The sequence below is a fragment of the Candidozyma auris genome, chromosome 2 (assembly GCF_003013715.1).
Source record: "Candidozyma auris chromosome 2, complete sequence".
Lineage (NCBI taxonomy): Eukaryota > Fungi > Ascomycota > Pichiomycetes > Serinales > Metschnikowiaceae > Candidozyma > Candidozyma auris.
Window position 1 is genome coordinate 2,070,931 of NC_072813.1, and position 25,749 is coordinate 2,096,679.

The 25,749-nt window shown below is 40.3% G+C and overlaps 8 protein-coding genes across 8 annotated transcripts; 4 read left to right on the top strand and 4 right to left on the bottom strand. All coding sequences in view use genetic code 12, as the record gives it.

Moving 5' to 3' along the window:
* Positions 1–5,011: 5,011 nt before the first annotated feature.
* Positions 5,012–6,475, bottom strand: CJI96_0002404 (Ran guanyl-nucleotide exchange factor; the record flags this gene model as incomplete). The annotated part of the gene is made up of 1 exon (XM_029035923.1): positions 5,012–6,475. The coding sequence occupies one exon, from the start codon at positions 6,473–6,475 to the stop codon at positions 5,012–5,014; it is 1,464 nt and encodes a 487-aa protein (XP_028891165.1).
* A 1,064-nt stretch (positions 6,476–7,539) lies between these two features.
* Positions 7,540–10,539, bottom strand: CHS1 (chitin synthase; the record flags this gene model as incomplete). Its single annotated transcript, XM_054702085.1, has 1 exon — positions 7,540–10,539. The coding sequence occupies one exon, from the start codon at positions 10,537–10,539 to the stop codon at positions 7,540–7,542; it is 3,000 nt and encodes a 999-aa protein (XP_054558060.1).
* Positions 10,540–11,931: 1,392 nt separating this feature from the next.
* Positions 11,932–12,481, top strand: PSF2 (DNA replication protein PSF2; the record flags this gene model as incomplete). The annotated part of the gene is made up of 2 exons (XM_029035925.2): positions 11,932–11,955; positions 12,002–12,481. The coding sequence occupies 2 exons, from the start codon at positions 11,932–11,934 to the stop codon at positions 12,479–12,481; spliced, it is 504 nt and encodes a 167-aa protein (XP_028891167.2).
* Positions 12,482–12,524: 43 nt separating this feature from the next.
* On the top strand, positions 12,525–14,138 carry ARG2 (acetyl-CoA:L-glutamate N-acetyltransferase; the record flags this gene model as incomplete). Its single annotated transcript, XM_029035926.2, has 1 exon — positions 12,525–14,138. The coding sequence occupies one exon, from the start codon at positions 12,525–12,527 to the stop codon at positions 14,136–14,138; it is 1,614 nt and encodes a 537-aa protein (XP_028891168.1).
* A 1,877-nt stretch (positions 14,139–16,015) lies between these two features.
* On the bottom strand, positions 16,016–17,119 carry ARO4 (3-deoxy-7-phosphoheptulonate synthase ARO4; the record flags this gene model as incomplete). The annotated part of the gene is made up of 1 exon (XM_029035927.2): positions 16,016–17,119. One exon carries the CDS (start codon positions 17,117–17,119, stop codon positions 16,016–16,018), a length of 1,104 nt encoding a protein of 367 aa, XP_028891169.2.
* A 2,139-nt stretch (positions 17,120–19,258) lies between these two features.
* Positions 19,259–21,625, top strand: CJI96_0002409 (uncharacterized protein; the record flags this gene model as incomplete). The annotated part of the gene is made up of 1 exon (XM_029035929.2): positions 19,259–21,625. One exon carries the CDS (start codon positions 19,259–19,261, stop codon positions 21,623–21,625), a length of 2,367 nt encoding a protein of 788 aa, XP_028891171.1.
* A 572-nt stretch (positions 21,626–22,197) lies between these two features.
* On the top strand, positions 22,198–23,214 carry MIT1 (mannosylinositol phosphorylceramide synthase catalytic subunit SUR1; the record flags this gene model as incomplete). Its single annotated transcript, XM_029035930.2, has 1 exon — positions 22,198–23,214. The coding sequence occupies one exon, from the start codon at positions 22,198–22,200 to the stop codon at positions 23,212–23,214; it is 1,017 nt and encodes a 338-aa protein (XP_028891172.2).
* A 109-nt stretch (positions 23,215–23,323) lies between these two features.
* On the bottom strand, positions 23,324–24,262 carry SLP2 (Slp2p; the record flags this gene model as incomplete). Its single annotated transcript, XM_029035931.2, has 1 exon — positions 23,324–24,262. One exon carries the CDS (start codon positions 24,260–24,262, stop codon positions 23,324–23,326), a length of 939 nt encoding a protein of 312 aa, XP_028891173.1.
* Positions 24,263–25,749: the final 1,487 nt, after the last annotated feature.

A 25,749-nucleotide genomic window follows, 5' to 3' on the forward strand; every position in this document is an offset into this window, starting at 1 on the left:
GCTTCTACGCACTGGAGAATTTTGTTGGTATTTATCTATGCCGAGGAAACAAGCGAGGGACTCTAACTATTTTAGGAAGCAATCAAGTTGACATAGAAGTTTATCAAACCCTATCTCAACGAAAATGAACCATGCGGCAAAATATAGTACCTTAGGGCAAAAGACAGACCAAATAAATAAATGGAATCTCTGAATGATACATGACAATATCAAACTGGCGAGTGATGTGAGGTACAAAGATAGAGTAATCAAATTTTTTTGATCAAGGTGGATTCTCCAGCTTTGCGAGCTTGACAACCTTTGGGAAATTCGGAACCAAGCAAGATTCCAATGCAAACATGGTGCAAAATTTGATATGAATGTAAGTATACTCACAATTGGTAAATTGTAAGTCGCAAGACCGTTGTAGGCGTTGGAAAGGTCTATTGTCGCTATCAGATTAGAATTTCCAATAGCAAAAAAAGATATGTGCTGAATGCTGAGAACTAAAACAGTGAGTACCAAACTTGATTTTGCAGAACCATCAAAAATTTTGATGAGGCTGTACTCGATTATTCCGAAAACCGTATAGATAGGAATGATTTCAAGTCTTGATTGATGCAAAAATAAAAAGATAGTAAGCAAACTGATATCCGTCTTCTTCCCACGTGTATGCCCTGTGAGCCTCATAAGAATTGCGACGGTTATTGCACCATAGAAAACTCGAGATAATATGACTGCTCGCTCTTGTATAACGTATAATTCGTCAGACGAGTTGGCAATTTGGCTGCTCAAAATGATCAACCAAGCAGGTAAGTTCGCCCCATCGATACGGCTTTTCAAAACTTTGAAAAGAGTTGAGCAGATACCGCTCAAAAAGACTACCACAGACAACACTGAGGAATTCCGTTTGTCATTAAAAGAGTGTCGCGAGCACAAAGTGAGCAAACCAATATACGTTATAATGACAAGTACCCACAAAAAATTTGGCGACTCCAAAAAGACTGCGGACAAGGTTTTTGTTGTTCGAAGCTTCTGACCTAACGAGCTCCATGATCTTACAATCCTTATAGAAGCAAAATACACGAAGCTCGCATAGATGTTAGACCCCTCATTCATAATAAATAGGGCCGCAGCACTGATATTTATAAACCACCAATACTGATGCTCTTCTTCTATGAAGGAGGATCCATGGAATATAATTGCATACAGCATTACAAGGAGCCCTATCAAAATCACCTCGTACACTTTGTTTTGCTTCTTCGCATAGAAATGCGCTATGGTGTGAACGAGGATAATGGCACTAGAAAGTGAAACAAGGCAGAGCCCCAAAATCATAAGCGGCACCGAGTAATTGGTGGAATTTTTTGACAATAGTCTTTTTAGCTCTTGGAGAACTGATTGATATTCTCTCAATGAATTTTTGTCTAGGTTTCGCAAATTCAGAAGCAAAGCCTGAAGTTCACTAGTTTCCTTTATCAGTTGTGCGTGAAGAAGCCGATATAACTGCTCGCAATTTTCGAGAAGAACCTTTTTCTTCAACACATCCGAAGACCAAAGGTCCAAGATTTGAGGCATAATGACACCGACGCTGTTCTTTGGGATCGGAAAGTTGAGTAAGGCCGCCAATGTTGGTACAAGATCTATCTGATCAACTTTTGAATAATATTCATACCCATCATTCGTCAAAGGACATTTGAGACCTCTATTACTTGAGCATGATCTAAACTTGTTGGATATGAGCGCAAGACCTGGGCTGGTTTCACCTTCAGAGGATCCTCCATGATTTCCAACTTCATTCATCCCGTGATCGCCCATCATTATCACTAAAGTATCATTTGCACCCTTTTGGTATAATTTTTCCAAAACATCATCCATCTCCTTTTGTTTTTCGACCATGTGTACTGATTCTGGACCTCCAGAATGACCTATATGATCCACTCCAAGATAATGCAAAATCAAAGCATCAAAGTTCTGCGATAATTGCAGTTCAAGATGCCTGGACACATTTTTGTCGACTTCGATGAAATCATTTACAAAAAACAGACTGGTGCCTTCACACTCGTGAAAAAATTGCTCTTTGTCAAACAATTTTAGCCACGTATCATCACCGAAGAAGTTTATCCTTCTTGAGGAGTTTTGTCTGAGAAATTGACTTAACCAAGTATCCACATGCCTAAGACTCTGCGACAGATCATTATCATCGGCGATATTTAGTATCGCATCCACAAAGCTGGGTATTATGCCAGTTGTTATTCCTTTCAATCGCGGCAAAGTTACAGTTGGGGGATTCGAATACGCCGTGAATGGAATGGCATCACCATCACGCACCAAGGATTGAAGGAACGCCATCAGGGATTTCTCGGAGAACATGAAGTCGGACCTCAAAGCGTCCACCACCACCAAAATCAACTTTCGAAAGTGAGGTGACCCGGAATCGTTCACGAATGGGCTGACCCCATCGGCAAAATCACCATGACCTTGAAGTATAACTTTTGACGGGAAAAAACCTTTGCAGAAAAAAGTGAGCCCAACGATCCCTAGGAATGCTGTCAAGACCAACGGTAAACAACTTCTTTTCATAATGTTGCGGAGTCACCTTGACGCGCCATACAAGAGCTCTTTGACACGGGCTGTATGCAGTACAATTAAAGCTCCGAAGAGGCCAACTCCGTGGATGATGAGAAGCAGCGATATATTTTCACCGGCGACAATACAGGATTCGTTTTGGAGAAGAAGCTTCTAAGCAATCGTAACCACGGTAACAGGAGCCAAAGTTTTGGTCACTTAGCAGCCTATCAAACATAGGTGAGAAGCTCGTGTAGCATCGTTGCAGTGACCTGCCCAAAGCCACTTCTTATGCTCTAAAGTCATGGCTTGGACCTGTTTGAAGTGAAAATTAGTTATCTGATGCAGATAGTTCCCTCAGTGAATGCAAAGTCGTTCACATTTGAGAGGTGCTATAGGCTTGCATACTAGATACTCCGCCCGTTTGCCGCTTTACACCCGTACACCTTACTCACAAATGATTCGTCCCTACGATCCCCCAAAAAAATAATTAATGAAAAAAAGTGTACAAGTGTCTACAAAAATCGAATATCATAAATTTTCGATTCAGGTTCACTCGCTTGTATGTTTTCTTATGACATCTACTAGTAGAAGTAAAGCGCAATAAGCACGTTCGTCACACATAAGACTCTGTAGTTCGAACACTCCATGTTGATTTCACTCTCCCTCAATAAAGATGAACCAAGTTTTCATTGTTTTTCTATATTCACTGGAGCATAGAAATTTGGAAATAATTATCTAAGCCACTTAGTCGAGATTGTCAAGAAAACCCTTAGTGGCCACCTTCCTTAAAAGCGGAATTCGTCTGGGCATATGCTTATTCAAACAATATAATATGACAAACCAATCTTTAGTTGTTCCATGCCTTACATAAACGTGCTTAACAAAAAAAAATTAAGTGATTATGGTGTACACTTTTTTCAAAAAAAAAAGTTAAAAAAAGAAAATCGACCTCAATCACTGAAAATAATATATAACTTGCAATTAAATGGTCTTAATATTCCTTTAAAGAAAATTTACAATAACCTGGAATCATTGGCATTGGGACATATTGAAAAGGCAATGCACTTCGGTCACCCAAGAAGAGAAGTAAAGAGAAAAAAGCATCCGATACAGTACATCGTTGATTATATTGTGTATGACATGTTAATACTGGGTAAATCAATAGGATGTCATATGTAGTCAGTATTGAACGTTGTGAATCTGATCTTTTTTATTGAACGCCACTGATCAACCGTTTTTCTTATTCGCTTTTGAGAGCTTAGCTGCACTTAGAATGTTTTCTTGAAGTGTTCCTTATTATTGATGAAATATTGGTATTCGCAGCTCTTCTGTCAATTGCAAGATAAACTTATAATAAAGTGTTTTATGTAAGTACAAAAGTAAAAATCAAATAGTCCGATACCTAATGAGTTCAACGATCTTTTTTAAAGTTGGAAGGTAGGATAACGTACAACAATTTTTCAGGACAAGATCATTTGTACCTGTCCTAAGACTTCTTATTCACTTTTTTACTCCAGAACGACTCCGATCACCCGCGATGTAGTTTTCAATTATTTGATTATTTCGTCCCCGAAAGAAGTTGATTTAGTGATCAAAATCATCCATACGATCATCAATCAGAAATCCTGATGATTCAGGACAACCATTGTTAAGTTGATTGGTGTTGTCTGCATCAAAACGGAATGGCAATTTGTTCCCTAATTTGCTGTTGTTGATCATTTTCTATTTTATTTGGCTCATTTGCACCTCTTCGATTTCCTCTTTATGTATGCATTACTGATTCTATAATTATCTTGTTTCTTAATTAATTGAATTCATGTTGAAGATCTCCGGATCCGCTCATTGCTTGGTTTTATTCTTTACTCTGGAGAATTTAGCAAGAAATTTCTTTCTTTTCTCATACGATCGAAGAGGAGGCTTGAAAAGTGGTATGGTGTGTTATTGAAGAGTTCCTTCTCGATTGGTTACATATTTCAGACCTCAAGAAAGATTTGAGCAGGTTTATGTCGCAGTACTCTAGAGTAGAGCATACCCTCATAAAAGAGAAGAATAAATGAAATGATAAGGTAGCATCTATGTTTACCTTACTTAAAATCGTACTTGCTTTTTGTGTGAGTGATGCCGACTTGACATTATTTGGGAGTCTTTATCTACAGATGGAAATGCAATGAGCTAGACATGTCAGCTATCGTCAATTTGCTTTTCATCCAAATGAAGAAAAAAGAAAAAAAAAAAAGAAAAAATAGGAAGAGTCACGATGTGCTACATCAACGTTAGAATTCGTCTCTTAGTTTTTTCTTTACTTTCTTTTTACCTACGTTGCAAATGAACTCGGACTAATTTTACATGATTATATTTGTAAAAGCCTAGTAAGTTTATCGGCAACACTCTGAAGACAGTCATATCTTTGAAACAATAAGCAAAATGCTTAAGTTTCTGTTGCACATGGTCACTCTAGTAGCTATGTTGAGCTCGAGGGCGGAATTCTGTCCTCGTTGCTAGAAGGTATCCCACCACTTACTGAAAATTGACCCCCGCCACTTATCATTTCTATTTTCATGTCTTTCGTTGCAGTGTTATAGATTTTTGTTGGTAGTTCGACATCACCATCAAGAGGACCTAATCCCGGTGCATACGTGTCTCCAAATCCCCAAGCATATACCACTCCTTCCTCGGTGACTGCAAAAGAATGATGCGAGCCTGTTCCAATTGCCTTGACCTTGGTGTCAGTAGATTCACCAATTTGGATTTGAGTCGGAAAAGGCACTGATCTAGCTCGTCCATGAGCATCTCGATAAGTGTACAGTGGTAGCTTTTGTGATGGGATCCCGAGTTCTTGCATGTCTAAACGGCCCCAAGTGAATACGGTACCAGTATTCATCAACGCTACTGAATGATGTTCACCACCAGCTATTGATACGACGCCCTTACCTGAAATGCCGCTCACCTTAGTAGGCTTCGTAACGAGTGATCCATCTTCAAGTTCATTTTCACCGTAAATACCACACTGTCCATATTGATTAAGCCCCCAAGCAAAAACTTCATCATTTAGATTAACGGCAAAACAGTGATAGTCACCACATGCTATGTATTTGATGTCATAGAGACCGAATTGTTGAGGAGATAGAGCAGTCAATTTATGTCTTTCTAAAACTCTTCTTCCAAGCTGGAACTGCTGGCCGTTGCCCCAAGCATAGACGATTCCCTTGGTGTCTAATGCCAAGACGTGATCTTTACCTCCAGCTAGCTGCACTATATTTTTGAGAGAGGACATGCGACACGGTGTTTCCTGTACTTGAGTGTTGCTGTCAAAACCGAGAAGACCCTCGTTACCTCTAAAAGTTCCCCATGTGTAAACGTCACCATTCTCGTAAAGAACCCCACTCAAGTTATCAGTTGCAAGTAGCTGTACTACCTTTAGGCCATTCTGAGGTAAATCCTCAACCAATCCTGGGGTGGACTCCGCTTCATTTAAGTCACCGTCTTCATCATCTGAGTCAGAGTCAACAGATTTGAGCTTCTCTTTCACTTTGGTAGTGTCGCGTCCAAGTACTTTGCAATCATTATTGCCCCACGACCATACCCGATTCATCGAGTCTAACGCCAATACATGCATTCCGCCAACTGCAAAGTCAACTATACCGACATCTTTGCCCAATTTCGCCGGAGAAAGATAGGGATTTGCTCTTGGGCGCTTTACTTCTTTAGTCAGCGCGTCAGGACCAAGGCCTAACTCGCACATTGATCCTGATCCCCACACAAATATCAGCATTTTCATACATTTTTGATTCGGGCGCTCATTCAAGTCTGGTAAGCTATGGTAAGAGCTTAGTATTCGTGACGAAGTGGAGCGTCTAGCCTTCTTCACCAGTGAATTGAGTACATCTTCCTTTTTCCTTTTGGTGTTAGTTGTAAGCGAGACCATTTTGGATCGCAAAGTACCTCAAGTCGGCCAATACTATTAACGCTTTTCGCTCCGGAAATGTCTGCTTTTTCAGCCAACAGTTTTGGTATATACAGGAATGTTTATGCTGAAGATTCTGCATGGCAGTGTTATGCACGTGACTAAAGTCGAGTCGAGAGTGTACATCCAAGATGTCGTTAGCGATGGAGACTTTTGCTAGCTAATTAAAAGCTAGTATAATGGACACGGGCTCTTTTGTAACAGGTGCAAGGCGTGAGAGTAGTATGGGAGGTGTGTAGTTGAGAGAACTGAGGGCTAAGAGGGTCTATAGCGCTGCTCGTCACCCGCCATCTTCATTGAGACAAAGCCAACTACAATCTCTATAATTTCAACATCTGTAATTTTGTGAAATGTAACTTGTACACATCAACTTTGATGCAAAACGTATCATTTTACGATTGAGCTCTTTTGGTAACTTTATCTTCTATGGCTGAGCATTCTTACCCTGTTCTGCGTAGATGCTCGCCGCAACTGTGGACTTTGTCCCGAACAGCGTCTCTATGGAAAAACACATAGGGTAAGAAGTGAAAAGGTCTAAGCTTTTTGTTTCACAACCGTGCAGTCTCCATTTGCATCTCAAATCAAGCCTTTTTGCATTGATGATTTGACCATATGTCCTTCTTTTGAGACTTAGAAAAACGAGCATAGTACAGCACACACCATTTTTAAAGGAACATGTTCTTGCCTAATGATACTGATGAGTTTACTTTGAGGGCTTCCATAAATTGGTTTTACAGAAGAATTGTCGATCATAAAAAAAAGTCGTGGCCGAATATTTACTCGCGGACTAATTGCGCTTGAGATTATCCAACAAATTACCCCAGGTGTTTTTCTCAAACGTAATTGATAACTATTATTTCTTCCTTTTTCCTCTTTTTTCAGTTCTTTAATTACTATTATCATTTATATCATTCTCATGATTATTATTTAAAATTGACACCTCAAGTAACTGATACTGCTGAGATTGTCCAAGTACGATAAAAAGGTATCGTTGTCGAACTTGTGCTTTTGAGGCTTTTGAGGAACTAATTAAGCGCATTTATCCTCGTCCGTTGATAGCCATTGCGCTTGTGTGACCATTTGTTAAAGCACTCCACCATCCAACGAGCAACATGTTGCAAGAGATAACCCGTAGAGCCAATCGCTCTAAACATTGCAAGAGCTGCGACCATCCACAAAATAAATGCAAGGTAGTAGTTTCTGCCCGTTTCTCCTGGCTCATAGACTTGCAACATTGTCATGATAAATACGAGATTTAGTAATAGCCACAGTAGTACAACCTTTGTTCTTACATGCTTTGCGTAGTCTTCACCGTCAAGATCAACAGAATGCATGAGTTCATGTTTAACTTTCTTGTTCGACCTCCTCGCCCTGATTGAATAAAGGGTCTCGAGGTATACTTCATCAATGTTGTAGTCTTGAACTATCACTTCAAATTCACCCTCCTCATTTTGTTGGATGATGTACTGATTAAACTTGTCCTCCTTCGGATTGTTGTCTCCCTTTGTTCCCCATGAAACATCGTGAGTGTTGCAAAACGCAAAAATTTGAAGGGTGCAAGTGTAAGAGGGAATCATCATGAAATACTGCACCAGGCAGGTCAACATATGCCATGGGTCCAAGTAAAGAATTGACATCAACATGTACAATCCGTAGGTGGCCAATAGTGAAACGACAATACTCACGAACACGTAAGTCGAAGATTCACCCATTCCAAACTTTTGAATGGTGCGGATCACGAAGTAGAACCCCACTATCAAAGCATATAAAGCGCAAATTGTTAGTAGAATCATCAAAGTCTTGAAGAGATTCTTTGATGCATGAGGTCTGTTACCGATTGATGCAATAAACAACGATGTGAGTGTACAAATACACAAATAGTTGAAGATTGTGAATACCCAAAAACCACCTCTCCCGACGCTTTCCTCTGCAACAAGTGATCCCGTGAGAAAATAGAATGTTAAGTAGAAGTTACTCAACGAAAAGAAGGACAAAACAGTGCTAACAAACTGGTAAACAAACTCAACACATAACCAGAATTTTCTCCCGAATGAATGATCGGTTTGCCAAATCCTAGTCGCATGCCGCAATGAGTAAAGTGCCGCAAAAAACGCCCCATTAATCCAACGTCTTCGTTGAGACAAAAACTCCGGGATACTTTCAGGCACGTCCGTTTCCCCAGTGGCCTGTTTTACAAATTTGAGAACCCAGTTCTCGTTCCTTTTTGCAACAAGTTCCCAGCATAATATTCTATCCTCGGCGAGATACATGTTTGCCTCAAAGAAATTTGTTTTACTGTTTGTAAGTCGTCTTGAGTTAAGAAGATCCTCGCCTTTGAAGTAAGATGCCAATGGTCCGGTACCGTCAGCATTATTTCTCAAAGCAATATAACGGTACGCCGATAATGCACCAGGCAAGACAGTAATGTACCCAAAAAGTGACTCTAATGGTTTGTCTAAAATGTTGGACATCTTGTATTCGAAATTTTGAGAAGCAACGAGTGGGTTTATTAAGTTGACCCACCCTTTTCCTTTCATGGCTGTGATTTCGCCAGCTGCACCTGCGACATTGGAGTCTTTATCAAACGCTTTCCAAAGGTTGTAAACGGCGTGATTGTCAGGTTTTGTGCCCACATCAAGAAGCACTATGACGTTGGGATCAAGAACGGGACAAAACGCGTTGAAAAGCCACCTATGAGAGTTAATCTTCTTTTGATTTTTTTCTTTCAAACAGAATAACACTTGAACGGGTGTAAGACTCTTCTCATCTCCCTTAAACTTGAGGTTCTCATCGATGGATATCTGAGTAGTATATTCGAATAAGTGTGCATTTACCTTTTTGTTGTTAACGTAGGGGCGGGCCAAATTGTCTTGATAGCATCCAGTTGCAGTAAGAAGCTGTAGTACCGCTTCGTTTACTTTGTTTCTGCCGTCAGCCACAATTACGACTTGAACCTTCTTCCATGAGTCCTTCCCCCAAGTGGATGATTTTGACCGCAGACACAAGTGAGCAACATTTTTCATGATTCCATGCATTGTCCTGGCGAAAGCATATTCGTCCTCGTTGTACATAGTCACACAAATGACTAGTTCAGTTTCTCTGCCGTATTTTACGGGGCGTAATGTGAATCCATCTTTGACAAATTCATCGGGTTCAGCGGTACAAGCTGTGTATGTCATGTTTGTGAACTCTCCAAAGGGAGATTCGGTTCTTGTTAATACCTTCTTGAGCTCTTCTGGAATTCTATTTTCGAGAACAAAATTTCCCGATTCACCACCTACAAGGCGGACCTTGCGCTTTGTAACCCTCTTATCTTTGGGCGGAACGAAATCAGTTGGCACTTTTTGCATCATATCCCTGTCGATTGAAAATCCAAAATACTCATTTGTGCCCTCAGTAGATTGATAGCCAGAGCTATAGGCTGTGTTCGCATCTGAGATCGACATTTCGTCGTAGTCTTTTTGGTATACCAGGAATTCATAATCTTGCGTAAAATCGGATGCGATAGTCTTTTCATCAGACAGACATTCTGGTTCATTTTTATTCGGATTAGCTTCGGCGAAAGTTTCCGGAGTAAAGATTGGCTGAGGTGGTTCGAGTATTCTCTTACTCCTCGTCGTACTTGTTGTGGAGCCATGATGGCTATGCATCTCGTTATAACCATCGGTGATGTTATCTTTGAAGTCATCGAATACGAAACCGCCTTGCTTCTGTCGTTTAGGGCTTTCTTTTAATGTATATCTTGCTCTCGGTGTCGAAGGGATCTGAACATCAAGTTTTGGAGTTTTCGTGCTATTTAAGTCGAGTGACTTTTGTTGAAGCTGAAAAGAGCTTCTTGAGAATATGTCCGGTGATTTGGTCATGTCAGCATGGTCATAATGCTCACTTCCTGTTTCGAAAGAGTCAATATTTGAAAACGATGTGATGCTGTATAGTTTCTTGGGTGAATGTCTCGTGAATGCAGCATTTGGGTAATGTGGTTCATTCGCCTCACCAAGCGGTTCTTCTTCAAAAGGGTTCTTCATGTATTCGATCTGCTCAAGCTCGACAATGTATTAATATTTTGGTCGTTTTATTAAAGCTCTCGAATCTCAATTTATATGCTTGCATAGACTTCTGTTATGTGTTTGTTGACATTATTCCTAATTGGGGATCTGAGGACATTCTTGTGGAGAGAATATGCTTGACGACGAAATTCAATGTTTGAATTAGTCTTTTGGCGTCGTAATAACGACTCTAATTAATCATCCTCGACACGAGGATGCAGAGATTTAGTCATGGCTCTCCTTTGCGATTTCATATTCGTCATCTTAGGTGGTGTCTGGATTACTGGCAAGAGGTAGAGACTGTCATTTCTTTATGAAGCGATAAATATAACTTAGAGTAGTAAAGTACAACACTTAATCTGAGCTTCATGATACCTTATGCTAGAGAGAAAAGGTATGTTGTTCTCTAATTCTCATGCATAAAAAGATAAGGATTGTCGTTCCGCATTTATATTATCGCTACAATAAAGCAAAAAAACTGCGTTTTACCACCCAATGAAAAACTAAAAAGCTACATCAATTTAGGAAATCCTGAATATGACGATCAATTTGCATTTCATGGTCTTAACAGGAATGGAAATTATGAATAGAAGGTAGAAAGAGAGAGAGAAAAAAAAAAAAAGAAAAAAAGTAACAAATATTCAGTCTTCCCATGTGTCTACCGCCGACCAGGGCAATTGGATGTACTTGAAGAGCATCCCTAACAGACTTAGTATTTTTAGAGGTAGGCTATGTAGTTAGGTGATTCTGTACATATGGTCTCTCAAAAGGTAAATGGTGCCTGCGAATGATATGACTGGTTGCCGTACTATCATCTTTGCTACTTACGATGCCTGCAAGCTCTCGTGTGGTAAGCGCACAGCAGCCATATAAAGTAGTCATCGCACTCTTCATTAAATATCCAGTCATTATTAGACGGATGTTGCACCTCTCTACTTTTTTGAGATGAATATGATTGCCATCAACATAAAAGCAGCTAACTCAGATTGCTTCATAATTAAGCCCCGTCGGAGGAGGTGTCAAATACACACAACACATCCAAAGCGATAAAGCCTTAAATATTGATAATCATAGGTCTGCAAGCTATAACTAAAAGCTCGCAGCTCATGCGCAGCCTTCATTATGGTTTGAGTTAACGCAAGCAAAATCTATCATAATTCATTAGAGAAGGCTTCGTTGACCTCTACGTCACATCATTGATTTTGTACAGGAAGGCGCGGTCGAAGGATTTCAAGGCACAAGCGTCAGAATCAAGCATCTCAAGAACTGGGCGAAATGGTCCTTCCGGATACACAAAGGCAAAATCTCACGCCGCAGGAGCTTCAGTTTCTTTCAAGCAATGAGCTTGTAAAAATCAAAGCAAGATCTTCTATGAAACGTATAAGTCTTGTGGGGGTATGTAACTTCAAATATGGTATGTTATCTACTACTAACCTCTCAGAGATCAGTATCCCCTCTCAAGGTGATGATGGATATAGAAGTGCCGTTATGGATAGCATTGATCCTAAAAGAACAGGATAAGTGTAATTTAATACCTCCACCATGGCTTAATTGGAGCAATTTGAATCGAGTTTATAAGGAGGAAGTCCATAACAAGTATCGCTTCTCTCAACTACCTTGGAATTGGCAAGAAGTAGCACTTACTTTTTTGAGGTTTGCTCCCGATGATATCGATGAGCCAATTTCAAGATTATTCAGTATTTTGCAAGATCTCAAAGAAATAAGAAAAGTGAAAGCTCAACGAGGACTCAAGGAATTAAACGAATCCAATATTCAACTCAATGGACTATCATCCATGGAAATCGGTGAATTGAAGCCATTTGTGGTGCAAGTTATGGATGAGCTACGTCTTCTTCACGGCGCATCCAACGAAGCCATCCTCCAAGAAAACAGCGACGAGGAAGTTGAAGCACGTGATTAAGTATGGGTACACGAAAAAAAGGGTCGGTTGAAGTTCAGCAACTATGAGGCGGTGGGCAGCAAGCAGTGTTAAAGTTGGACAAGACCGAGGCAAATATAAGAAGGATTTGATTTTATCTATACTCAAGTCGACTACTACTAAAAGAGAGGCTAGAGAGTATCTTATGAAATATGGTACCGAGCTGCTTTTAAGTGGAATGGATTCTCCTTCGCAAGGTAGAAGCATTCTATGGAATAAAAAAGCGTTGCCCGGCCAATTGATTGACAGTGAAGTGTTCAGATCGGAAACAAAAATGACATCGCCTAAACAACTCGCCCTTATCCGGTTACCAACAAATCTTTCAAATGCATCTTACAAAAGTATGATTGACTCTTTCGACGCTTTGAGATTACTTGGCATTTCAATTGTTTTCCTGCTAGACGATTCAAATGAATGCAATAATCGAGGTGAGCGAGATGTATCATACCTTCGATCTCGTGCTCTCGATATCACCAAAGCGTTTTCCTCCCATTCTGCAAGAGCTCTCCACGTTACTCCCTTGATGTCAGCATTCATCAAGAGAAATGGTGAGGTAACCGTCTCAGACACCAATCATATCACCTTCCCTCTTATTCAGGGGAGTATTCCTCTTGTAATTCCAACTGCTTACAACACAAACCTTGGGAAATACGAACGTATTGATGGACAGGTTGCACTTTTGACTACTATCATAGGACTTGATATGTCGAAGTTGGCCGATGTTCAAAAAATCGTATTCATAGATTCCTTAGGCGGAATTCCTTCCATCGAACGTGGACGAACTAGTCATGTTTTCATCAATAACTCGCAAGAGTATTCTGATATTGTTTCAGAGTTACACATCGGCTTCATCGAGCCTGAAGTGAGAGAGCGGCATCTAATTAATCTATCGAACATGCGAGAGCTTCTTCTTGCTTGTTCTAGCTTCTCGGAAACTACAGGGATTATTCTTCGCCCAGAGGATATGTTTCAAAAGCTGAACGAGCTAAGTCCTGTTGCATACAACGTCCTCACAGATAGGCCCATTGTTTCATCCTCATTACCTCTGAGTCGATCACGTACACCTCAAGTCACCACTTCTATAATCAAGAATGGGTTTGATGTTCGCGTGCTCTTTGCAAACGATAATAAGGCAAAATTTGAATCTTTATGTGAGGATAAAAGTATTAGCAGAGAACAATTTATTTCAATGATCAATGACTCTTTCGGCAGGACATTGAAGTTGGAGTATTTGAATCGCTTAAATAGCTGTCTTGATTGTATCATCATCATTGGTGATTATGACGGAGGCGCGGTGATCACAAGAGAGTGGTTGTCTACGGGTCAGACCGTTCCATATCTTGACAAATTCGCAATTCCAAAACGCAATCAGGGGCTACCTAGCTTAGCAGATGTTATTTTTAAGGCTATGTTGCAGGCGTACCAGGATGAGATCATCTGGAGGTCTCGCAGTCTGAATCCGGTGAACAGGTGGTATTTTGAGAGAAGCAACGGATCATACAGCTACCCAAGTTCACCCTGGAGATTATTCTTTGCTGGCGAATCTTTCAACAATAAAATTTCTAGAGAATTTTCTCTGAAGATCTCATCATATTGGGACTTGATTAAGTCGATACCTGCCTCCTTTACGGATGCCTAGAACCTGCATTTCACATGTAGTCCGCCCTCGCACTTGCGCTCGGGATTTCAAGCAAAACTAAACGACCTTCTCGTGGACTCTCCACGAAATGTTGAATCACAGGAAAGCGGAGACTTTAACGGAGACCATTCACGAATCTAACAATAGCAGAAGACTTTATTTTTATCACGAGATCGACTCGTGGCAACAAGATAATCACTTCATTAGATACGGCTACATAAAAGAAACAAGAAGTTTCAAAGAATGCATCAAATCCTTGACTTATTGGCATAACGAGTCAATCAACATTTATTCCCATCTCGTTCCCTCGATGATGGGGTTATTCTTCATCTCACACTATCTATCCAAGATGCCTAAGTTCGAAAACTATCTTGGGATTTGGGAAATTTTCAATTTTTATCAGTTTGGAATCGCGGCTACTTTTTGCCTTGGACTGTCTGCATCGTTTCATTGCTTCAAGTGTCACTCTCCTAAGGTCTCCAAAGCGGGAAATCAGTGCGACTACTTTGGAATAATTGTTCTTATAACATGCTCTCTCAACTCCATCGTGTTATTCACATTCTATGATTTACCTTCGTGGAGAAATGCTTTTATTGGGCTTTTTTGCGCATTCGCCCTAATGTGCACCAAAGTCACATTTGATGTTAGATGTTCAACACCAGCATATCGTCCATTTCGCTCATGTATGTTCATCATGTTTGGGCTTTCGGGAGTTTTACCGGTATTTACAGCAGTTGCAAAGTTCGGCTTGGAGGAGGCCGAGAAACGTGCCAATGCTCTTTGGCTTGTAGGCGAAGGTTTCTTCTACATCTTTGGCGCGAGTTTATATGCAGCACGAATTCCTGAGAGGTTCTTTCATGCAAAGGGCTCTACAGCAGCAAAAAAACATCTACGTGGAAAATTTGATTTCGTGGGACATTCCCATCAAATATTCCATTTCATGGTGGTAATTGCTGCTTATTGTCATTGGAAAGCTTTAATTGGGTGCTATATTTATCTCCATGAGGTCGTTTTAGAGTCGCATCATACATAGTGCATGGTAGTTTCCTAGTAATACCCAAGCAATGTTTACTCATTTAGTGATTGTGCCCTGCCATTCTATCTGGAAAGGTGGTCTGCTGGCGGGACGAGATGCAAAAGAATGGCTTTTGCAAAGTTATCAGATGGAAGGTGATAATCACCTATGTTTTATTGATCATCTTTTGAAAGCGGCAAAGGTGTTGAAGGAGGATCAATATGCTTTGATGATCATTTCAGGCGGAAAAACATGCAAAGAGGCGGGCCCTATATCTGAAGCCGACTCATACTGCAAATTGCTCGGTGAATATACGGTGGCAGCGATTAGCAAGTCTGATTATGAGGAAAGAGTATTACTTGAGCCCTTTGCAAAAGACTCTTTTGAAAATGTCTTGTTTCTGATTTGTCGATTCTATGAGGTTTGTGGCAACTATCCATCACACATTACCGTTTGTGGTTTTGACTTCAAACGTTCCAGATTCGTGCAGCTACATTTACAGCTAGCCCTAAAGTTTGAGCCAACTCGCGTATCCTACGTCGGAAATTATCCCATGCCGAAGTGTGACGAATCGCAAAAAGAGTTGTATTACAGGGTATTAAAAAAAGGAGAAGAGGAAAATGCCTCAAGATACTTTCGAAATGATTTGTATGGCATACAACCGCCTTTATCAACCAAAAAGGAGTTGAGAAATCCGTTTAATCAGAGACACGAATACGCTCTAACGAATCCATGCTTACGATTTTTATTTGAGCGAATGGCTCAAGCAGACCCTGATAAGTTAGATTTTGAGAAGCTGCAATTTCCATGGAATGAAAGCTTTGTAGCAAAAAAGGATTGAATTTATTAATATTTGAGCAAATCATGTAGAGCCGTTCTTTTGCCTTCTTTTTTGCACAGCCCTAGCTAAGTTATTCAACATTTTTACCGTTGTGTCCCAAGAAACACAGCTGTCAGTAATCGATACGCCATATTTTAATGCCCGCTTACCTTCGTTACCTGATGGCATACTTTGCTTCCCCTCGTTGATATTGGATTCAATCATCACACCCATTAACGCGTTTTCACCCGCCTCAATCTGTCTCAGGACATCTTCTAACACAGCAGGCTGATTTCTGTAATCTTTCTTCGAATTGTCATGTGAGCAGTCAATCATGATCTTTATGTTAGGATTTGAGCTTTTTGCGATGGCTGACTTGGCGCTCTGAACGGACTGTAAATCATAGTTCGTCAAGTTCTTACCACCTCTCAAAATGATGAAGCAGTGGTCATTTCCCTTCGTGGTTGTGATTGCCGCTAATCCGTTCTTCGTCACACCCATGAAATGATGACCTTTTGATGATGCTTGCACGGCGTCCAATGCAACCCCAACATTGCCATCGGTACCATTTTTAAAGCCGATAGGAAAGGATAAGCCAGAAGCCAACTCTCTGTGTAACTGAGACTCCGTGGTTCTAGCACCAACTGCGCCAAAACTCAATAAGTCAGAGAAGTATTGCGGGGAAATTGTGTCTAGCATCTCACTTCCAATAGGAATACCCACAGCACCAGTCAAGTCAGCATACAACTTTCTCGAAACCCTGAGACCCTTATTGATATCAAAAGAGTTGTCGACATTAGGATCATTAATGAGGCCCTTCCAACCTACAGTTGTTCTAGGCTTTTCTAAATAAGCTCTCATGATGATGACTAAGTCATTCTCCAACTCCTCGGAGATCTTTTTTAAACGATTAGCGTACTCGAGTGCAGCCTCCGGATCATGAATGGAGCAAGGACCCACAATGACTAAACAACGGTCGTCCTTCCCGCCGATGATTCTTGATGCGTCAACTCTTCCCTTGATGACTGTTTCCAATGATTTCTTTGACGCTTTAATTTCATTCTGAAGGAGCGCTGGTGGTATCAAGGGGTCATATCCCATAATCCTTGTGTCGTCGTACTCTTCAGGAATGGGTGTCTGGCTCATGACAGTTGTGGAAGCGAAAAGAAAAGAAGGAAGCGAGAATGTAAAATAAAATATTTGTAATGTGTGTTCGCAACGAACTCTGAGTGCTGGAATGAAAGGTGACTCAATGAAAATTTTGGCTGCGCGAGAAGGCATCTCGAGGGTAATATATACAGTACACACATGTAATCTTATGAGTTCACTTCGGGAGCTAGGGCTACGAATGTAAAAATTCCAGGATATGCAGTACTAAATCAAAAGGACTGATGATGGCAACAGATTAGAACCGAATACGCAAAATTATTTTTCTTTTTTTAATTTTTATATTTACATTTCGTTCAGAGTCAATTTGATTCCATGAGGTTTACACAATCATGTATAACGAGCAATTTTTATCCGGTTCTGAGTGTATATGGAAATTCTTGTCTTAAAGACTGTAATCGCGAATGTTGTCACCACGTTTGATCAATGATATGCTTCCATCAGAGTTTACAGATGCTCAACGCATTTTCATAACCTTTTTAGTCTTTGGACTAGTGAACAACATTTTATATGTTGTGATCCTTTCTGCAGCTATAGACCTCGTTGGTTCTGCTACCCCTAAGGGGGTAGTATTGCTCGCAGATATAATGCCGTCCTTGCTTATCAAAGCATTAGCACCATTGGTAATTCATGAAGTACCTTATCACACTAGAATATGGACATTGATCGCACTTTCTTTTCCTGGAATGCTTATAGTGAGCTTGTTCTTCCAGAGCAAAGTTGTTGTTATTATAGGAATTTGCATGGCATCCGCTTCATCTGGATTGGGCGAAGTCTCTTTTCTTCTGTTGACTCATTTTTATCCTAGGAACTCTGCTATCGGTGGGTTTTCCACAGGTACTGGTGGTGCTGGGATTGCGGGAAGCTTCCTCTACTTGTTGTTAACAAATGTATTGAAGTTGTCAGCCCAAAAGGCACTCCTACTATTTGCCATCATCCCCTTCAGCCATATCATAGCATACTATTTATTGTTACCTCCAGTCATCAGCTATCATGAGCTATCCACTGGAGGTGAACTTATGGATACGAGTCTTGCTAATGATGTCGATATTGATGGGATAAAACAAGGATACCATGTAGGTATGATTAGGGATCTCATTGCTCACGCCGGCGAAACACTAAACAAGATAAGGCCCTTGGTTCGGCCATTCATGATACCATTGAGCACCGTTTACATTTTCGAATATGTGATCAATCAGGGGATATCCCCAACTTTGCTTTTTCCCTTACACCAATTGCCTACATGGCTTTTTAAGGAGTACCGAGACATTTACGTATTTTATGGGTTCTTATACCAAGTTGGCGTTTTCATCTCTAGATCGTCAATAAACTTTGGAATCAGGATCCGTCAATTGTACTTATTGACGTTTCTTCAATTTGTTAATGTTGTGATTACTTTATTTCAGTCATTATACAGCATTCCATTTCCAAACATTTGGGGCCTTTCGTTGCTAATTTTTTACGAGGGATTACTTGGCGGGTTTCTGTATGTGAACACTTTCATGTCCGTGAGTGAACAAGTGTCGGAGACCTCAAGGGAATTTGCGATGGGTAGCGTGGGTATTAGTGATTCTTTCGGCATCATGATTGCCGGATCTATCAACTTATGGCTAGAGCCAACCTTGTGCGATCATCAGGTACTGCAAGGCCAAAATTGGTGTAGACTTGGTCAAGCAATATGAAACCAACAAATTAATAGAGGCAATCTACAGATCATATTATCTAAAGTAAATTACGCTATCAGTATAATACGCAATCTTGATTTTGTGCGGTTTCATGCAGCCCAAGCATACTTTTCAAACATGTGATAGGGACCACCCAACACCTAAATAGTAGAGCTTTTTCTAAAGACCAGCCCGTGCCTGTTTCTCGCTTCATGATTCGCGAGAAAGAGTCAGAATCCATTGTTGTCTGTTCTTACATCTCTATCTTTTGTTTTCATGAGCCGCTCTCTCCTAGTCAACGAAGCAATTTATCTATCGAGAGACATATGCGCATTAACTTCATGTCTCCAAGAGGAAAAAAGCCTGCTGTGGGGTCGTGAATGTTGGGTTCACAGAAAATCGTACTTAAAGGTCTTAGGAGCGCAACAATTATTGGTAAACCACTCGTTCAGCGATGGCAGATACAATTGCAAATTCAGACTTTGATGTCAATATTTTAGACAATGCGTTGACGGAACCCAATGTTGAGCTTACTTTTCCCTTACCAACGGATAAGGAGACGGTTTTGGATTTAGAGACGAATGAGAAGGTAAGCAATAGTTTTAGTCTTTTGGGAAACTTTATTAAGTTCTTCAGCTCCATAAAGTATGACGACATTTATTCGAATGGTGAGTTCAAATATTCAGTCAGTAAGATTGGCGGAAAATTCAATCGCATGTCGAAAGAGTTTATGGCAGAAAGATTACAGAAGACGGACGAGAAGTTGGATGAATTGGTGTATAAACTAGTGGATCTGGAATTAAGGATGAACCTTATTAAGGCAAAAGATTTTCTGAAGAGATACACGGAAGTGAAGAACTTCATGATTAAATACTACTCCGCCGAAAATGAAAAGAATCTTCCCCAATTTGGTTCACCTACATTTTTAAAAGTCTGTTACATCACGGTTATAAAAACTGTTCGCAAGATGTTCCCTCAAGGCGTATGGGTCAATAGGGAACAAATGAGCTCACTCTACAAGAGATATTTGGAGAATCCGATGTCCATTATTCTCCTCCCGAACCATCAGTCTCATATCGACTACGTCATGTTACATTTGATTTTAATTAGATTCCAGATGTCCATCCCCACAGTTATCGCGGGTGAAAATTTGAATGTGGCAATATTTGGAAGAATAATGAAAGGATTAGGCGGAATTTTCATCAAAAGGTCATTCAACAACGAGTTGTATACCGAGAGGAACCTTACGAATTATGTTGAATATGTCCTCATGAACAAAATCCACTTCGAAGTGTTTATTGAGGGGACGCGTTCCAGAGACGGCAAGTTGCTTCTTCCAAAATACGGTATTCTCAAGACTCTTGTGTCAATTTATTTGAAACAGCGTCGTCAAGAGGGTAACAGAAATTTCGACATGTTGATGCAGCCAATTTCAATCACTTATGAGCGAATCTATGAGGCTGACGGCTATCTTGATGAACTAATTGGCAGCGACAAAAAACAAGAAAGTTTCGTGAATATTTTGTCAAATGGAATCTCAAATCTTGTGTATGGGGTTGACAGAGACGACTCGAAGAAGGAAGTCACGAAGGACGGCTTCGTCACCAATGTCAATCGCACGTTGCATGGGAAGATCTTCGTTAAATTAGCTGACTGCTTCACTTTATCCTCTTATGTTGAAGATCCAAAAAACAGGGTTGATTATGAAGCTGAGGACGACGCCTCAGTGTCTGAGCAGGACATCAACTTAAAAAAACTTGGCTTCAAAATCTTACACGCTATAAACAATGCCTCCTATTTACCTGAGTGTGCAATTGTTGGCATGGTTATACAAACTTATCATTATATGTCGGGAAAAGCAGAGTTTAATGCGGCGGATTTGTTGCCAATGCTTGACTTCCTAATAAATGTCTATCAGGAGGAAAATTTGAGCCCAACAAATTCAAAGATTTTAAAAGCTATCCAGGAATTAACACCTGATCAAAAGATCGAGTTAATCAAAATGCAGATTATTTCTTTCTTCAAATTCACTCGAATCAATCCTGAAACAAATGTCGTGAGAGTTGATAATTCGTTTGAACTTCTTTACTACAAGAACCTTACCATCCATTTATTGATTCATAAGTGTTTGGTATCACTTATCTTGTTGAAAACCCTGGATCGAATGCAAATCAACAAGCTATTTTATATTTTCACTGGGTTTTTAAAAAACGAGTTTTTGTTTGATTACAACTACAATCCGCGGCATAATTTGTCTTATATCTTGGAGAGGTATCAAGAGTTGGGTGTCATCTCGGATTCATTCGAGGTGAAGAACAAATACTTTCACAACGTGCTTGCAACCATCATTTTGCCCTTCATCGAATCATTTATGATTTGTGTCGATGAGTTGAATAGCACCGTGGTGAAATTTTATGCAAATTCACAAAATAAAATTACTGAACAACAACTCATCAGTGACAACTTGATGCTGAAGGACTACCCGACCACCAAATCACTCTTGAAGATCATTCAAAAGGAGAATATGAAGATGTTTGAGAAGGGTAACCTGCATTTCCATATTGAGACCTATAACAAGCAATATTTGCTCTCATTCTTGTTTTACTTAAACAATTTGAAGTTGATTAAAATATTCAAAAACAAGTCGAAAACGAAAGCATATGTCATCATTAGAAATCTGCGTGACTTGAAGTTTATCTTAAATTTCTTGCAAAGGTTTATCATGAAAAGTGAGGTAGATAACATTTCCTTAAACTACATGATTGACATCGTGGATAAAAACTTCGAGAGGGACGCCAATGAGTACAGGGCCAAGTTGTGATTTCAGAGTCTAAAAATCATGCCTCGAAGCCATTACATAGAACAATTAGTGTTGAGAAGTCACAATTTCGTAGTTTGCAAAAATTTTAAGCTGCTTCAGCTACCCATGTACCTGGTCCATTTATTCATGCATACAATTTGATATTGCCATTCTCTCCTATTCATACATCCATGCACCATTCTTTCGCTATCTCGTGACGAAAGAAGGACTCAGCCACAAATAATCAAAAATCGGTTTATAGTAGACTCGAAGAATCGTTAAACTTTTGTCCTTCTCCAAACTGTGAACCAGTCTTTCGAAGAGTGTTCTTCTTTTTATCAACGCGTAGATTGGCGTTCGAGTTCGTGCCTCCGATGTGCTATCATTTGAGTGTCTAATTGCCTCGTCCTTCTCCTATCGCCCTTTAGTTGTGCGACCCATGCTGGGAGGAAGCGCGGACCAAACACATCACCTTCTTCTTCCTTCAAAAGTCTTAAAGGGTTGTCGATTCTTTTTTGCTAAGAAGCGTATCAGATAACAGATAGTTATCGCCCTCGTCACTAGTCTAAGGTACTTCACCCCCTCAAGTATCAATGAGGAAAGAGTTAAAGTTCATCTTGTGGGGCCATGCTGCCTTAATAGCATTTTTGGTTTATTGCAGCTATGATTTGATTAGTTTGCTTTTTGATGATTCTTTTCAAGATGATCTACTAGATGTTGAGCTCAATCCCGCTGATGGAAGAATTGATAAACCGAACGTCATACCCAAAATTATACATCAAACATACAAGGACGAGCATATTCCGAAGCTATGGCAGCCCGGGCAAGAAGCTTGTGTGGAGCTACATCCTGATTACCAATACATATTATGGACTGACAATTCTGCTAGAGAGTTCATCGCAGAGGAGTACCCTTGGTTTCTCGAGACCTGGGATTCTTATCCATATCCTATTCAACGTGCAGATGCTATTCGCTACTTCGCTTTAGCGCATTATGGCGGCATCTACATCGATTTGGACGATGGTTGCGTCCGCCGTTTAGACCCTTTGTTGACGGTTCCAGCATTTGTGAGACAGACTGTACCAACAGGCATCTCAAATGATGTGATGGGCGCAGTACCAAAGCACCCTTTTTTCATCAAGGTGCTAGACAATCTCAAGAAGTATAAGAGAAACTGGCTTGTTCCTTATATCACGATAATGTTTTCCACTGGCCCTTTATTTCTCTCTGTCATGCTACAGCAGTACAAACGTTATGGTGTTCCGGAGGCCGCCAAGGTTAGAATTTTGCTTCCGCGAGACTATAAGACCCACGAATTTTCCTTCTTTGCGATATCACCTGGATCTCTGTGGCATCTTGATGATGCTAAATTTGTGAAGTCGTTAGCTAATCACATCGGGTTGGCTGTATTTGGAGGGTTTATCATCGCAAGTCTCTTCTTGTTACTAGAATGGTATTTCTACCAATGGTGTGTTCACACAAATTTTACCAAAAGTCTTGAACGATTGCAAGCTAAAGTAAGATGGAGAAGAATTGTTAAAAGAAGATCAAGGAAGGACTCAAACCTCCCTGCGCAAGTTAATATAAGCAAGGAGCAAAATATAGTTTAAGCTAGCATGCTAATCACTCTTTTGGAACCAAAATGAGCTTGTTTAGATACAATTTACGATTTATATTTGATATGCTGTGAAGCAATTCACTACCCTAGGCCGTAAATGCTTACAGATCGTTCTTTGTTCTTTTGGCGATGGAATCGTAAACAGACAAACCGGAGGCAACAAAGCCGCTTACATCGCTCATGCTCGAAGGAATCACCACTGTATTAGTGGTCTTCGCAATATTACCAAATTCCTTGATATACTCTTGAGCAATTTGAAGATTAACAGCATTTTCTCCTGAGTGTTCCGCAATCGTCTTAGCAATACGTTCAATGCTTACTGCAGTTGATTCGGCCTTCAAAATAGCAGCCTGTTTTTCTCCTTCAGCTATATTTATTTTCGATTGCCTTACTCCCTCTGACTCCAAAATGTCCGCACGCTTCGATCTGTCGGCACTAACTTGCCTATGCATGGCATCGACAACATTTTGTGGAGGATGAATATCCCTTATTTCATATCGCAAACACTCAACTCCCCAATGATCTTTAGCGGCTTCGTTTATTATCTGATTGATATTGGTGTTTAGTTTTTGCCTTTCTTTCAAAACCGCGTCAAGACTCATGGAGCCGATTTCTGACCTCATCGTGGTTTGAGCGAGCTGACTTATAGCAAACTTGAAGTCCTCAACGCCATATGACGCTTTATAAGGGTCGTGAACCTTGATATACAAGATTCCGTCAAGTTCAAGAGAGACATTATCCGCTGTGATGGCATTTTGGGATGGGATCTCAATGGCAGTCTCCTTTAAAGAATGTACATAAGAGATCCTGTCTAAGAATGGTAAAAGAAGTGCAATACCAGGCTGCAATACTTTCAGAAATTTTCCCATACGTTCTACAACATAGGCAGTTTGTTGTGGAACAAATTTGATAATGGTATTGGCGGGCAATTTGGCTCGCTGAAAAAAGCTCAAGGCGGGATTTTGGTTCTTAAAGCCATTAGTTGACGAGTAAAGTCTAACTCGAGCAAGTAGATTTCGTTTGGCAGATAGAGGAAACATAGCTTTACACTAGAATTTGTTCGAAGGATTTGTGCTCTCTGAAATGGCGCTTAAATGCAGGTCAATGATTAGTCGTTCATCAGGTTTGTGACTATAAGTCACCAAGGCAAACGATACTCAATCAGGTCAGACAAGCCTGAGGGCTCGAATCAAGAGAATAATAAGCTTTTTAGAAGTATCTAGATCTTCGTTACCCCAACACCTCTTTAATATGTGTGATCGCTACTTTCCCTATTTTTTCTGCCGTGTGAGGAATACTTACTCGTAATCATTCTACTATAATTATGATTGATACTCATTATGGATCCAAAACTCTCCCAAAACCTGAGTACTCCCTCACGACGCAAATCCACACATGTTTTTTATTTCACCATCGCCAAGTCGCGTGCGATGTTGCTTCTTCGGTAGACATTCCAATAAAATTTTTGGCATGCTTCAGGCAGTGAATAGAAAATGGAAGCTTATACAAATTTGTAACTCAAGAACTTAGACTTTATTATCTGAATGAGAATACTGAGACAGGTATTTTAAACTGATCTATTTTGTGGTGAGATCACTGTGATTTCTTAGTTGGCAAGACTTTAAAACGTGAGCATGATCTAAGTCTACTTCTGCAGTCTAAGCTTACAATCTCAGGCTGCGTGAGCATATCTGTCACACGTTATCAAGTACATTAGAGGATCATCCTCTTTTGAGTACGTGGTTGGTGAATGTATGAGTTTATTGTTTCGTGCACTCATGCTCTCCGTTGAGAAACGGTAGTGCACACAACCTTAAAATTGGTTTACCGACCATGGGAGGATGGCTTGTCAACCTAGCTATCCGTCTATAAATATGGAGCTTCCCTCCCAAAACATTCTGACCTTCTCTAGAGAGCAATTTCGTTTTTCTCACTTGAGATCACTTCCTGATCTTCTCTAACTTGTCCATAGATACATATATGTCACCAGCTTACATAACCCCTGTTATCAAGTCATCATGCTTAGATGATCTACCTTCACCAAGTGATACACTGGCGATGAGCTGCAATCCTCATCACGTGATACTTGTTATGTATAATCATGTGATCGCGACATTACAACACCCTCAACATTTCGCTCATCGATTTCTCTTCATCGAACAATTCTACCATATATGAAAGAATTTGACTTTAGTGCGAACAAACGAGGTTTTATAATTGAGGCAGTAAAAAGAGGATGTCGTCTAAATGGCAGAGGATGTAACGTGATACGAACACCTGTAATCCACATATCGCCTGTCGAGCCGGGCTTCGTTGAACTTGAGTGGGGCAAGACAAAGTTGAGCGTCAGAGTAAGCGCTGAGGTCAGTAGACCATACGAAGATAGACCATTTGAAGGATTGTTTTCAATCAACTCTGAAACGAGCTCCATGGCATGTACATCATTTGAGAACGGAAAATTATCTGATGAAGAAGTTCTCGTTTCAAGACTCATCGAAAAGGCAGTGAGAAGATCCAATGCTCTTGA